Raw genomic sequence first — 15,990 nt, 5'->3', positions numbered from 1 at the left:
TGTTTCTAATCTCTGAGATTTTTGTGTGTGCTAGCCTAATATTGCAACGCTTGGGTTTTTGCAGGGAAATGTTTGTTTCCCCATAAATATTTATTTATCTATCTCCCTCCCGGTAGCATTTCTTGGGCAATCTTTTTGTAAAGGATGGACTGTGCTCCCATTTCCCTCTCCAAAAATATTCTAATCTGGGACTGAAATTGACCTGCCACTTCCCCATTAGTGTTTGCAAAACACTTTGAAGAGGAAAAGTGCTAAGGGTGAAATGTTTTTATCCTTCAAATCCTACATATTCTTGGGGGGAAGGGAGGATAGAGTCAGACTTCCTGAAGCTCTTAGCAACCTGTTGAATGAATAAATACATAGTCCTTCATTTATTTTTTTTAAAATAGCACTCTTCTGGGTCACCCAGCCTTGCTAAATACTGGCAGGGTGTGCAAGCGGGAGCTGACCCTTCCTCTTCTCCAGACCCACAAAGAAATACAGAGCCCACCACCAGTCCTTTTATTTTTGTCATGCTCTGGTTCTTGTTTGCTAACCCTGCACACAGAGCTGGGCTCTTCAGCAAGGAGTGACCAATCTGTTTCCCTCAAAGCTTCCAGCATGCTGCTGCATGGAGAAACAGAAAGGGGTGTGTGTGCGCTGGGTTGTTGGCAGAGGTTCAGGCGTCTCTAGTGGACACCTAAAGTGGGACTTGAGTGTGTGTGTGTGTGTGTGCATGTGTGCAAGCAAGCAACTCACATAGTCTCTAATATTCACACAAGATGGCGATGGAGTGGAGGGAGACTCAGCTCCCCTCTTAAATGTTCTTCTTCTGGACATTCAAAGAGTCCTGCTTTCCCCCCCCCGGAGATTTTAAGGGTTTACATGGCGCTGGAGGACTTGCTTTGTCTCTGTTTTTTCTCTTTGACCTTCTGTGTCCTGGCTGTGGAAGGTAATCAATGGTGCTGGGGTTCTCTTTTGTGTGTTGTGTGCAGGGGTGGGGGATCAGGGTGTGGGTGATTGCGGGCGGGGGGGGGGAGGACTCTGTATTTAGGGGGATAGCCCCTTGCCCTCCTCCTCTGAGCAAGCAACCCAGGGGGCTAGTGCAGAGCTGGGGAAGGCTCTGTCTCCCGCTCCGCTCCCTTCCTTCTCCGCCTGGCAATAGGAGCGTGCACCTCACCATAAAATAAGGCAGCTGCCCGGCGTGGGGGGGAATTGCACCTCCCGGGGGGCTGCTGCTGGGGCACGAAGCCGCGCGCGGCTGCCGGAGCCCTGCCAGGGTCATTCGCCGGCTTGTGAGCCGCGGCGACGATTTCTGGGGGAGCGGCAGAGCGAGCCCGGCCGCTGCGGGCACGGCACGGCAGCCGCTCCCGACCCCGGTGCCCGGGCGGCCCGGCCGCTGCGCCCGCCAGCGGGGCCAGCCCGAGAGCGCGGCGGGGAAGCGGGGAAACAGCCCGCCGGGCTCGCCAGCGCCTGGTGCCCGGCGGGGCTGGGGCATGGGGCAGGCGCGGGGCCGGGGGACGGACGGACGGACACAATGTGTTGCAAAAAGTTCGCGGGGCCGGGCTGGGATGCGAAGGGGGCGCCCGGCCAGGCAGATCCCGAGTTAATTTCCGTGCGCGGGGGGGGGGTAATTTACTGGCCCCCCCACCCCGCCCCACCCCGCGTTTACAGCTGCGCTGGGCGGGCGGGCGAGCTCGGAGCGGTGCCCGCAGCCCGCTCGGGGCCATGTGCTGCCCCCGGGCGGGCGGCTCCCTCCGGAGCGGGGCGCTGCCTCCAGGCGTGTCGGGGCGAGGGCGGGGGGGAGCCCGGGCTGCAGGTCCCGGGGGGGGGGTTGCTTTGCGGGGCTGGACTCCTGGCAGCAGCCCATTCCCCCCGCAGGGAGACCAGGGGAGAAGAGGCCTGTGCCCCGGGGCGCTGCTGGCCCCCCGTGTCTCTCCTGGAGCTTTGGGGGGGGGGGGGTGTTGCTCCAGCCACGTGCTTTGCTGCCTGCCCCAGCCATTGCAAGGGGAAGAGCAGCAGCTGCGCCCTGGGGTGGGAGCTGCCCCGTTGGCCAGCGCTGGGGGAGGCTGTGGAGGGGGAATCCCTCTGTCTGTGGGCCTGGGGGGTGGGGGGAAGCCACGTGCCCCAAAGGCAGGGAGAGCAGTTGCCCCCCCCCTCCAACCCTGTGCCCACCCCGGTCATCTCCCAGCCTTCGGGTCTGAGCCAGGCTTGAGCGGGGCTCCCAGGCTAGCTGGGTTTCAGGGTCCAGTGCTACTGCTGGGCTCCTATCACAAGGGGAGCCCTGGCCTCTCCTCTCTAGATTTGGGTGGGCTAATTCAGAGGGGCCATTTCCCTCTGGCGGCTCAGCACTGAGGGGAGGGGAGGGGTGGGGCAGGCGGCGCGAGAGAGAGGGGGGTGAGGCCAGGTGAGGCGAGGATGAGGGAGGATTGATGGAGAGCAGTGTTCAGGCTGCTCTGAGATTAGGCTGTTCCTTGCCTCCATAGCATGAGATCTCTTTCTGTCTGCGGAGGAGAACTTGCTGGTTGGATCTTAGGGCGTTGAGAACTCAAATCCGCATTTCTGATGCAGCCACTGGCCGACTCCGAAGGTCTGGGCCTGAAATGCCAGCTCCTGGCTAGTGGGGACACAGTGGGTGCTCCCGCGGGGCTCTGCAAGGCGGTCGCGTTGTGCATGCTCATTGTGATGCTCGGCAAAACATCCAGGTGTAATTTTCAAGCAGGGGAAGCTCTGCATAAAGCTTTGTGTAGCTAATGGAAACAGCTTCCCTTCTTCAAATGGGAACCTCTTGGTGAGCGTGAAATCTTGCTCCAAATATCTTCCAGTCAGGCCCAGGTACCTCTTTATACCTTAAAAAAAAAAAAAAAAAGCGCCATGACTTTACTTTTCACTTCGCTAGCTTACTGCCTACCAATGCAGGTTTCTTAGTTCTACCATATTAGCAAATATTTAGTTGATCAATCAAGTAATCCAATAATAAACATACCAGTCACTCCCCTGTTTGTAGGGATTGGTTACATAAATGAGCGGTGCGCACGTGTTCACGTACACATCTCTCGGATCTAAATCCTTGACTCTGTGTTTAACCACAGAAGCTTTCACCAAGGTTCGTTCACATTGTGGACCTTTGGATGCATTGCTTCTTCCAATGTGTACGCTTGCCCATTTAAGCGTTTAACTGCATCTCTGAAAAAGTATTAGAAAGGCATGGGTTGCTACAACTTCACTGTTGCAATAGCATGTGTGTTAAATGTCTGCTCGACTTAGGTTTTTTTTGATTTAAGATAAACACACAAAACAAAGATTTAAACCAGGAGCGTCATGCCCATTTCACTGCATGTATTTATTCAGTCCTCTGATGAATTCAGGTTCAGCAGAGTAGAAGTTTCCATTTATTAAAGTTTTTAGCCCTTAAAGTTGCAAAGATAACCCTTTTTAATATGAGTGGGTGGATGCAGGGATGTATTAACCCTGAGAGATGTGGACTGCTCTTGTTGTCTATACTGGGAGTTGACGCTGAATCCTACTGATGCTATTTTAAGGGCCAGATTATTGCATAATGTAGGTGCAGAATTGCATGCTCACAAAATTTACTGTTGCTGTGTGTGTAAATGAACAATGGTACAGGAAAGTTGCCCATTGTCATCCAAGGGGAGCATCTCTTTAGATGCTCTGGAGCATGTGGCCTTAACTTTTAGCTCCAGACAGTGCTCATGGTACAAGATTGTAGTTTTTTATTTCAAAATTAACTTGTCAGATTTTTGGGTCAGGAGCCATGGTTCCTTGTGTGTTTGTATGGCAGAAAAGGCGCAGATGGCAGGAGAAGTGTAGGGGAGAGGCAGAGGATGAGGGAGGTGATGGAGAGCAGTGTTCAGGCTGCCAGAAACTGGGAGTGGGTGACAGGGGATGGATCACTCGATGATTACCTGTTCCGTTTATTCCCGCTGAAGCACCTGGGATTGGCCACTGTCGGAAAACAAGATGGACCTTTGGTCTGACCCAGTAGGGCTGTTCTTATGTTGAACAAACAGCACAATGGGTGGAGCCTTTGGGTACCACTGCAATACTTATTATAATCAATAATAATGATTTTAAAGGGTTGAAACTTTAGTTTTCAAACAAGATTCAAGAAGGAATCTGGAATTCCCTCTCTAGGATGTGTAATGGTGGCTTGCCCAGTTTTTGAAATCAGTGTAAAGAGAATAGTCAAAATTTGTTTTTTAATTATTGGCTATTTGTTGTTGTGCCTGGAAAAAAATGACCTCTACTATACTATTGTTACTTGCTGGTTCACCCCAGTGCAGAAATATACAGCACAATGTGGAGAAAGGTTCAGAAGTGAAGTTGGTGGTTTTGGTGGTGGGGTGTGTGTGTGTGTGTGTGTGTATGGTCAGCAGGTGGGTTTTACTGTGAAAACAAAAGTCTTGAATTGCTTTAATCTCAAATTCATTCTGTGAAAGGTTGAAATGCTTTTTAAAAGTTGTGAATTGGACCCCATGGCCACTTGTTTCAATCCAAAATTCAAGCATCAGGGGGTATGAGATACGAAGAAACCGAAGTGGGAAAATCCTCCCCCATGGACTTTAATGAAGTTATGCTGAGGATTGGGCCCAGTATTTTGCAAAACCTTCTGCTGTCTCATTTGATACAGTTTTCCCTGAAGAGCCAGGAAGGGTTTTTTTGAAAGATTCTTGCTTGGCCCTGCCAAGGGGGTTTGTGTTGCTTGCTTCACATGGCGCTCTGTAGAGGGATACAGCTTGCATTTGGGCAGCGGGAGGGAGAGAGCTAGCTTTCCAACTGAACGATCAGATGAAATCCATCTAGATTTATGTAATTGGTGTCTGTTGTAAAATCTCCTTTGTGGTTTCTGAACTGGTTTTCTTCCTCTATTACCTAACTTTCGCTCTGTTTTGTTCTTGTCGCATTCTTGCTGGCTCCGCAGCCCTGCGGCGTGCTGAATACGCTTAGTGCCTTTGCCTAGAACAGTCAGTCTTGCTATTGTCCCAGAGGTCACATGTCTTGTCTTTTGCCATGGTAGCCTCTTCATTGCAGGCCGTCAGCTGCATGCAGATTCATCTGCCCTGATGTAGCATCACCTGATTGCCGACTTTTTTGGAGGGTGGGAAAATGTTGGTTTGCACGGTGGGGTGAGGGGAGCTGTACTTCTTGGAGCCTCCGTTTTCCATTGTGTGCTACAGCCCTGTAGCATCTGCAGTGCCCTTGTGAAAGGCCATGTACTGATGCACATCATAATCTGATTTCAGACATGGCTCATTTCCAGGTGCAGGTCTTTCCCAGTCTTGAGTTTGCTGCGGTTGTGCTGTGGCTGTCGTGACAGACCGTCTTTCTGACAGATCAGTAGGTAACCTCCAAGCGCAGGTCTCTAAAGTAAAAATCTTTCTGGCATATATAATAAAATTTCATGAAGTTGATAGATTTCCACTCCATATGGCTAAATGTAGTGCCTTGCATAATGACAGGTTTCAGAGTAGCAGCCGTGTTTGTCTGTAGTCGCAAAAAGAAAAGGAGGACTTGTGGCACCGACTCTAAGATGCCACAAGTACTCCTTTTCTTTTTGCGACTACAGACTAACACGGCTGCTACTCTGAAACCTTTCTGGCGTAGTTCCTCTTTCTTTTCTGTTGCATCTGGTGAGTGGGGAAATCGCATGTTTCGGGGTTTCTCCCTGCAGCTCCTTACGGAGAAGCTTGCCTCACCATGTTTTTAATTTTTTTTATACCTTCCTATTCCACCACTATTAAGTTACTCTGAAGCAATAAGAAAAAAAAGTTAAACTCTTAAACAAACCAAAAACCCTTTCCACATTTCTCCTATTTTTTGCAGTGAAATTTGATACCAGTTATTGGACATTTGGTCTAGGGGGTAGGGCATTGAACTGGGACTCGGGAGTCCTGTATTCAGTTCCCAACTCAGCTTCTGCTGAGACCGTGGGCAAGTCACTTAATTTACCCTTGTGTCCCAGTTGCCCGTCTTAAAAAGAAATGGGGATAGTACCTGCTTTTTTTCCAGAGGGTTGTTTGGATAGACTCCATTAACGATTGTATGGCACTTAAATGCTACAGTGATGAAGAACACATTGGTACCCAGATGCCATGGAGATGGGCGCACTAGAAATCCATGGAGACATAGATTACTGGCTTGCCCTGTGTGTGTGCGTAAAAGTTTGATTGTGACCCCCTGGTACCGTGGCCACTATAGCATTCGTGTACAATAGTGGAATCTTCGAGTGGTGTGCCCCGTAGGTGATGGTCAGCCATAGGAAGACAGCTGCTCACAGCAGCCACAGGCAAAATGCAGCTGGATTTGCACCAGAGCAAGTATTTAGCATTCTGAGAAGACCCAGCCTGTACTCAGCACACTCTTGTAGCATTTAATGGCTGTGATACCATAATTAAGATGGGAATTAATATTTAATCTCATTGTAATTTGTTGTTGGAATCTATCCCAAACTTTTGCATGGGGTTGTGTGTGTGATGGAAGTATTATAGTTAGGGGATTTTTGCATGGGTAATTGAAAGAGATTCTTAGTCCTGCTGGGGAAGGGTAACCCAAAACATTTACAAACCCAACATGATCATCTTAGTCATTTTTGTATCTGTAGAAAGCAAATGTTTGCTTTACAGTCAGCTGTAACACTAAAGGGAAAATGGTAAATCTTTGTTATAAGCTCTTGCCTAGCACATATTAGGCCAAATTCAACTCTGACGCAACTCTGTCACCTTCAGGAGAGGAACTTGGCCCGGTGTCTATAATTTGGTTTTTTTTAATCTTGTTTTATGTTAAAAAAACAACAACCCTAAAGCATTGTTTTATTGTGATATCAGCACTTGCATCAAGTGGCTTTCTCGCTATTGTGCTTTCCATTTCTTGTAGGGAGAGCACAGTCTGAACACAGGATTGGAAGCCAGGAATCCCTGAGCTCTGATGTTGACACTTTTGGGTCTGGGCAGGCCACTGAACTGCTCTACCTCAGTTTCCCCATTTTGTAAAGGGAGGATACTACTGATATTTACCTGTCTATCTGTCAGGGAATGTCATAAGGGGCTGGGAATGTGTGGAGAACTCTGTCATCCTAAGTAACTTTATAGCGTTTATTTGATTCCCATGCTTCAGTAACCCGAAACACGTTGATTTCTGATTTATCAACCTACAGCTGGTTTATGTTTTTAAATGATGGTGATGCCCATTGTCATTTAGGCAGTACAGCTTTTCAACCTCTAAATTATTCATTTAAAAAAAGTTCCGTTTTCCTCTGATTTGCTTTCCTCCTCCCACCCTCTACCATGAAACGTTTGAGTAGAAAAGCAGCAAATAGTGGTTTGTGTAGCATGCTTGTCCCATGTTGTCCCATGTGGGTCATTGTGGGAGGAGAGCCAGGAAAGTTGCAAGGAACATAGTGTTAGTTTTGGATAGACAATGAGAAATTGGGCCTCATTCTGGTGGTGGAGGGTGTAGGTAGTCTGCAGGATTGACCCTTTGTCTGGTCCTCTTGGTGCGGTAATCGATTCTTGGTACTCAGCCCCGCAGTGTGGTAATACTGACTTTGCTCTCATTCCTCTATAATATCCATAGTGATCATGTCTCTGATCAGCTTTATGTGTCGGGCGCTATCCGGAAGCTCTCTACGGATCCTAGGGATGCTAAATATCACTCTGTGCACAGCTTCCTGGTGTCAGGGAGGAGACCTCACCAGCATTTACCCTGCTGCGTTGCTGAAACCAAACACTGTCAAGTTCTGTTGGCTTCTAGAGAGAAACAAAAGCTTAGCATTCTGGGGAAGAGCTAATCAGTGTTTACATTAAGCAAGGTAAAAATCTGTTAGAGTGGCAGCTGCTGAGAAGTGAAATTCCCTGCAGGGCTTGACTTGCTGATTGTGTGTGGGTCGACAGCAAATCTGCATGACAAGGCTTGGTCCCGAGCAGAGGGGGGAGTCTTCCACACACCACCTTATCCCCGATGCTAGTTTTTCCATGTACCTCATGCTCTGTCATTCGCAGATCTCAGAGTCAAGGCCCTTTGCCTGCAGTTGGTGGATGGGTGACGTTCCTAATTTACAGATGCGCCTGTGAACTTTTTATTTCTGTGTCTATTATGCGTGTGGGCTTCTCTCTGTTTCTGGGCTAAAGCCTGCCCTGCTCTAACATCTGGGGAACCCTGTTGATTCACTATGGATCTGCTTTCTGTTAAAAGTCCAACACTGCTCAAAGAGTGCTAAGGCTTGCAGGCTGAGCACCTCATTGCCCGTGGTAGTGGGTGATTAACATGACCCAGTGCCCATCATGGGGAGGGAATGATGTACCCCGTTGCCCAGTGTGTGGCCTGATTTTAACATTAGGTGCATTAAAAAAAAAAATCGAGATCTGCATTTTGGGCCCACATTACCTGGCTCTGGCTCTTAAACGTAACCTAGGTATTGAAGCTCCGGGTCTGTCTTGTGCTTTTTTTTTTTTTTTTTTTAATTCAGTGACACAGATTCATCGTCTGAGGGTTGTTAATATTTAAGAGACGTGTCTCTCCTGCGTCAGTGCTGGTGGTGCTGCACGTTTGCTAAACGCTGAGGCTCGGGAGTGAGGGGGAGCAAAGTTTGTTCCAGCGCAGAAGCTGGCAGGGGTTTGACTCATGGAATCTGTGGATGCAGCAGTCTGCAGGAGGCTACGCAGGGGACTTGTGCCCCACACTGCCTCCTGTCACTCCCCCAGTCCCTTCTGGCCTTAAACACTATGACCAGGGCAGCATGGCTCTGATGGAGCTGTGCTCCTGTGGGTTCCCTTGTGCAATGCTGGTGCTTGAGCTCCCTCACCCAAGAGGGTGGGAGCATTGGAGTACAGTGAAATACACCTTTACTCTAGCTTCACCCTCTTTATTCTCTGGCCCACCTGAAAAGAGCATTGGATGTGAGGATTGGCAGTGCACCCCGGCTCCTACCCCCCTTCCCTACCCAGATCTGCTGGGCTTTTGTCCCTGTGGAGTTGGAATGATTTGGCCCCATTTTAATTTTACAATCCAAGACATGAGCAGGTTAAAATGGATCACCACATGGGGAAAGATCTCGGGAAGTCTTCATGGGTTAAAAGCAGCAATCACGTTTCAAGAATTAGTTGTCGAATAGATGAGGAAGGAACAGGGCCTGAGAACAGGATACTTCTGCCACGAGGGGTCTCCTGACATTCACTGCCACTACTGGGAGGATGTGAAGGGGACAAACTGTCTTGTGTTTTACCTTCTGTACTTGGGGATTTTGCCTCCTTGCAAATCTTTAAGTAAACAATCAATAGACAATTAAGTTAATTGGTGTGACAAGATAGGTCATTACTTGATGCAGTGGATTTCTCGTGCTGTCTCCTCTGAATCTATTAAGTATTTTGGGCCAAATTCTTCGATTGCCTACAAGGGCTTCGGTTAGCCATCTGTCATGGGAGCATCAGTGGTGACCCCATAGTTTAAAGCTGTCTTGAGATTTGCACTTAAATCGGGACTAAAATTCCTATGCATGACAGCTTGCTGGCTGGATCAAATCTCCAGATTGGGCACACTGAGTCGCCAGAGGATAATTGAATTTTCCATGACATTTTTTAAAACTAAAATATGTACTGGTTTTAGCAGAGGAAGGAATTAAAAGTGCTCTTTTTGGAAATCTTTGCCCTTTTGTTTGTCTCACATTTCTTTGGGTTTGTCAAACCAACCCAGAGTTTCCAACTTGTTACACTCCATATTCTGCTAACATCACAACCACTTCAACAAGTGAAACACAGAGTTGTTCTCCTAATCCAAGTCACTCAGTTGTGCTGTGTTAGTTCCATTGGCTACTTTAGTTTCCAGCCGCTGCCGGCCACATGTGCTAGCTCTGCTCCCGACAAAGCGTTGGGAAAGCATGCCGGGCGTCGGAGGAGAGATGGAGACTTAAGAGGGAATGGACATGTGGGGGAGCAGGCAGAGTGAACCAGGTGTTGGAGGTGTGAGCGGTTCTACAGAGGCTCGGAGAGATGGAGGTTTAGCTGGAATGTTGGGGGTCGCTGCAGGAGATGGGGCTTGCGCATGGGTTGTCACGTGATTTGCGCATGTTCACAGGTGCGTCATGGGGCCTGCATTGCAGGAAGCCAAATGCCTTTGTGCTGAGGCCCCATTTTGTTTGATTGTCCAGTATTATTCCCTTTACGGTGTTTTGTAGAGCATTCTGCAATTGAGGTCGATTGTCCACTCCTGTTGAGACACAGGAAGTTGCCTTGTTACAGATGCCCACTGGCGATGCTACCAGTGCAAGGCATGGTGTCACTAGAGCAAATACATCGCATCGGCTTATTTACATACTTGCCTGGGCAGCATGCATTATTGCTTAGTCAGCACTTCTCGGTGATATGTTTCAGAGTAGCAGCCGTGTTAGTCTGTATTCGCAAAAAGAAAAGGAGGACTTGTGGCACCTTAGAGACTAACGAATTTATTTGAGCATAAGCTTTCGTGAGCTACAGCTCACTTCATCGGCTGCATCCACTGAATGCATCGGATGAAGTGAGCTGTAGCTCACGAAAGCTTATGCTCAAATAAATTGGTTAGTCTCTAAGGTGCCACAAGTCCTCTTTTTCTCTCTGTGATATGTGCATTGAAGATCAATGGGACACAAGAAATCCAGCATCTGATCAAATACTGACTGCAAATCTCTCATCCGCGTTGACCAGAAAAATAGTTGCAATCTCCCTTCTCAAGAATGATTTTGTAAACATAATGTAGGCTATTAGGCAGTGATAGGAAACCACTTTATCAGCTCAACAAGGTCCTGCTTGACAAGTTTATCCCTCAGGCCCTCAGGATGATGTAAACAAGGAAATACTTTAACAACAGAAAAAGATAAAAGAGAGCGATGGGCAGAGTCCTTTCAAGAGGTGCTAAAGAGACCGATGTCAAAAGAAACTATTGACTTTGACAAAGAAATCAATACAAATATTAAAACTTGAGAAAGCCGCTGGTGAAGACCAAGTGAGTGGGGAAATGCTGAAAGCTTGAGTTGATGAGACCTAGGATGAGGAAAAGCCTCCAGAACAATGGAAACCTGGGATTATAGTCAAAATACCAAAGAAAGATGACATAAACGACTGTGATAACTGTGAGGTGGTACATTCCTATCAGGGATAGGTAGTCTGCTGCAGTAGTATCTTAAGTCGAATAAAGGAAGTGGTTGTGGTGAATCTAAAGGAAGAGCAGGCTGGATTTCAACCCACAAGATCATGGGTTAGCCACATTTTCACACTAAGAATAATAATCGAATGGCAAAAATCACCTAAACTTCATAGAATGCTTTCAAAAAAGCATTTCACAGCCCCCATTACAATTCATTCCGGGCCATCTTGAAAGGCTATGGTATGCCAACAAAAGGCTTTATATCAAGGTGAAGTTTGCCCAGTTAAAGTAAACGCAGGCTTGAGTGAATGGTTCAGACATAGACACTGGTGTCAAACAAGGATGCATTCTTTCACCTCTCCTGTTTGGCATTGCTGTTGACTTTGCTACGAGAATAAGGGTAGACAGGTACAAAACAGGCATTGCATGGCATGACAACAGAAGGTCTAGGTTTTGCTGTTGATGTTGCTCTTCTGAGTGACCGCTCAACCAGCATACAAGTGAAGACTGAAAGACTGTCCACATTGCAAAAAACATGGGATTTTAAGAAGCAGTTTTGAAAAAGCAAATCTAATTTACATCCCAGCTCAGCATTACTCAGCAAAGGAATACAAGAAATGAGCCAATGTACGTACCTCAGCAGTAACGTGCAAACCAATGGGGATGTTCAGAAGGAAATAATTTCACACATTGCAAGGAGCTGCATTCATCAGCTTTAACAAGATTTGGTCATTGAAAAATCTGAAGCTTAAAGGCTAAATTACAAATCTTCAACTTCAATGTTATTTCCATTTTAACGTTTGGATGAGAGAGCTGGAAATCCACCAGAGAGAAAGATAGATGTCTAAACGCCGCAGAAAAATACTAGCTCTTAAATGGAATGAGCTTATAACAAATGCTGAGATTTGTCAGAGAGTTCAACAATCCCTTATCTCTCAAGTTATCCAGAAAAGAAGACGGAAATATTTGGGACATGTGTTAAGACTGAAGCCAGACCATCTGCCATGGCAGGTGAGCCATTGGGCAACTGGAAGAACATGTGAAAGGGGCTGATTGAGTAGTGTTTGGAGGAATTCATTCAGAGTGGGAAAACTTATGGGACTTAACAACGTAGAGGACATACAAAGAGCAGCCCAGGATAGACAGGGATGGCGGAGCCTTCTTTGTGCCCTAAGAGATATTTAACAGCACGGGAAGGGTTCAGGTTCAGGTATTAGCCATGTAAATTACTGCCATTGACAATGATTGTGATGGAAAAGTAAACGTCTTGAAACTCTGGTTTGATTTTTTTCTTAGGGTTGCTAACTAGTTGTTTATTGATTGCAGCTTTTGTCAGAGAACACAAAATATTGATCTAAATTATTTAGCCCCTTTTTTCCTAGATCAGAGTAAATCCAACTTATTTCTTCCTCTCTGTGCTGTACTCTTATCTCTAAATAATGCACAATGAACATTTTGCTGAGGAGAGAGACTTTTGATCCAGAATGTCAAATGTTGATCCATTAATGAATGGCCCACAGGAGCACACTTTGTATCTCATGCCCTTTCAAATGTTACTCGTTGAAAACCAGAATAGGAATGTTGTCTCAGGTGTTCTCATTGGGTTTTCTGTACATGCGCAAAACAAAGTTAGGTGGAGGTTGCTTCCAGCTGCCAGCACATTATAGCTTCTAATTTAGTTAGCGTTTGTTGTTGCTGCCAGAATTTTTTGCATTAGCAGAGAGAGTTCAATGTAGTGTGAAAGGCTTTCAATAACACTTCAGCAGCAGTGTGAGCTGTCAAATTATTTGTTTTATTCTCTGTTCTTCTGTACCAGTCAAGGCACTTTGGTAAAGCTCCTTTCAGCCAGCAGGTGGAGACATTGCCATGGCATAGTTCTGATTTCCCAGATGCAGTGACTGAGAGAGACTCTTGGCTGTGTGTGTATTCATTGAGCTCTTCATTCTAGTTCCCAAATTCGGCACCTTCCCCGTACTTAGGAAAGCCAAGAGGCTGCGTTCTAAGCTGTAACAGCACTGCACAGCTAGCTGCCAACAGTATGTCTACATTGCACACGAAGATGCAATTGTAGCAAAGATAGACATCCCCACGCCAGCTGTAATCTAGCTAACATGACAGGTTTCAGAGTAACGGCCGTGTTAGTCTGTATTCGTAAAAAGAAAAAAGAAAAGAAGTACTTGTGGCACCTTAGAGACTAACCAGTTTGTTTGAGCATGAGCTTTCGTGAGCTACAGCTCACTTCATTGGATGCATAGCATATCGTGGAAACTAATGCAGGTGTGGCAGGCTTCAGCACGGGCTAGCAACCTGAGTGGGTTTATACCCAGTAATATTGTGAGCAGTTTTCTGCACGAGTGCTGTCTGCAGTGGGAGCTAAAATATAGACAAAGTGTAGGTATCCTTACTAGTGTCCTGACGCTAGAGAAGCCTTTTACCCTGGTCTATGCCTTAGCATCTAGATGCACCAATGCAGAAAAACACCATAGGGATTGTTGGGTGACACTTAGGACTGATGCATCCGATGCATCCGATGAAGTGAGCTGTAGCTCACGAAAGCTCATGCTCAAATAAATTGGTTAGTCTCTAAGGTGCCACAAGTACTCCTTTTCTTTTTGCGAATACAGACTAACACGGCTGTTACTCTGAAACTTAGCACTGAGGAAGTCTAGACGATTGCAGATGCTTCGAAGCCAGGTACCCACATAGCTGCAGAAAGCTGAACGTAGAAGCTTTCTCAGTGCGGCTTCTAGACTTTCCAGCAGCTGCCTGGAACCTCACCACTTCTGCTGCCCTCTCCCTTCAGGGTAAGTTCCAGGGGATAAGCTCCCTGCTGCAGCTCTCCTCTCTCAATCCCTCCCCATTAATCCTGCAGTCCTTCCTTTATAGGAACCACCCAGCCTGGTTCTACCCATCTGGGCCTAATTCTTAATCCATGTGCCCCAGAATGGGGCTCTCTTGCTCCCGTGAACCCTGTCACTCCCAGGGTGGTGTCTGGTTGTGGTTTAAAAAAAAGTACATTGCCCTAGTAGGGAATATTCTCACCAGAAACTTGTTAGACTGGAAATTTCAGCGTATTACTTTTTTATGGCGTTTCCTAAGCTGAACTAATTGGGTATTTTGGAGGGGTGGGAGGCGGGGGGTGGGGGTGGGGTGGTTGTGGGTGTGTTTCTTGTAGATTTCATTTTAAAAATGTGACCTGGATTATCCGAGCTACCCGAGCGATACATGTACGGGCTGCGTTGGAAAACGCAGGTGATTATAGGCTGGTGACTAATGAATAGTCCTCGGCTAGTGTGAGGTGAGCTCAATTAACGCTAATCCCGCTCAACAGCAGTAAAAGTTGGATAAAGTCAGTGAGACTTTGCAAGGCTTTGGTGGCCTTTACATGAGAGAGATGGCATGGGTGGGTGGGAAATAGTCAATTTCCTTTTCTTTTTAATAGAAAAGCAGCTATTCAAAATGGCCAGAAGTTGTCAAAACTAAATTAAATTTCTCCTGCTATCAAGATGCATGCTGGAGCCAGCAGCAGCTGCTAGTTCTGATTTATGGCAATATTAACTGTTTGGGTTTTAGGTACAAATGAGACCTGGGCCCTGCCCAGAGGAGCTTGCAGAGTAAAGTACTGATCTTGCCATCTGATCCACATGGGCAGACTGTTTACACTTGCATGGCGCCCCATTGACTTCATTTGGTTTATGCATAGGTGCAATAGGGTCTCCCTGCCCAGATGTAATTGCAAGATCAGGCCCTGGTTCTAGACATGATGCAGGGAGAGCAGCAGAGAGCGAGGAGGGTTGGAGCAGAAAGAGAACCAGGGGTTACAAAATAAGGGTGTCCTATGTGCTGCTTTAGACTGAAATTGTGCAGCAGGAACCCCAGAACGGTTAACAATGCTGGCGTTTCAAGCATCTTGATTGGGCTTCAGTGTGACCAACCCAGGGCAAGAAATGGGCCAGTTCCCATTTGTTTTGTGCTTTGAAGGTTTTCTTCACAACCGGAAAGGCTGGAGATGTAATTTTTTTGTGTGTGTATGGGTGTTAATGAAAGCTGAGATTCCAAAGCACAGTTATGTGCCAAATTTTAAAAATAAACCAGACCAACAATGATGTGGCAGTTTACACAGCCACATAATCACAGCTTTGAAACACTCAGATCCCCGATAAAAACATTACGCTGATACCTAGATATGGGCACATCTTGATGACATTGCAGTTCAATGTCTTGTTCTTCTTATTGTCTCCTCTCTTTCACACCTTCATTTCCCCCTCATGTTTTAGGGAGTGGTGAGGCTGTTCGGCTGAACCGTAATGATAGTTGCCCTAAATGACATGAAGGGAGGAGTGAGTGGTAGGTAAGGCCAGGCTTTCCCCTCACAGTCCTGCAAGGTAGGTAAGTATTGTTAGCTCCATTCTGCAGCCAGGGCAGCAGAGGTGTAGCTAGGTTTTGTGACTTGCCCACGGCCACGCAGTGCTCACGCGCTCCATCCTCCGAGACCATGCTGGGTCTCTAACGCAATGCTAATTAGGCCCTGGTAGGCTGCCACTGTGGTCCTCGCTCAGGTCTAGTCTGGGCACCCATGTTGCAGTGGTGGTGCAGATAATCTGTGAGGTCCTTGTCTCTTCTCCTGGGCTGTGCGCTGTGAGATGTGGGGAGACAAGTCTTGCTACCATCATCGGCAATCAAATATTTAAATAGGTTTTCCTATGAGTTTTCTTTGCTGCCACATTGAGCTGCATGCTAGCTCATTATTTCTCATTAAGTCCTAGTGTGCACAATTACCTGGGAAATGCAGGGTAGTTAATGGAAACGTGATGCGCCCTGACTTCTCGGGTGCTAGGCTTGCCTTTTTGTACATGCAGAATGTGACGTTTGACTCTC

The 15,990-nt window shown here is 47.1% G+C and overlaps 1 protein-coding gene across 1 annotated transcript in view; it reads left to right on the top strand.

Annotated features, from left to right (window-relative positions):
- The first annotated feature begins 742 nt into the window (after positions 1-742).
- The window catches only part of IGDCC4 (immunoglobulin superfamily DCC subclass member 4), a 179,066-nt gene continuing 163,818 nt past the window's right edge, over positions 743-15,990 (top strand). The window contains exon 1 of the mRNA XM_074966568.1: positions 743-931. Within this exon, the coding sequence (XP_074822669.1) occupies positions 865-931 (67 nt within the window). The 5' untranslated portion in view covers positions 743-864. The remainder of the gene's footprint in view (positions 932-15,990) is intronic.

Source organism: Natator depressus, chromosome 10 (assembly GCF_965152275.1).
Source record: "Natator depressus isolate rNatDep1 chromosome 10, rNatDep2.hap1, whole genome shotgun sequence".
NCBI lineage: Eukaryota > Metazoa > Chordata > Testudines > Cheloniidae > Natator > Natator depressus.
The sequence above is the reverse complement of the archived record's forward strand: the minus strand, read 5'-3'. Positions and strand labels throughout refer to the sequence as shown.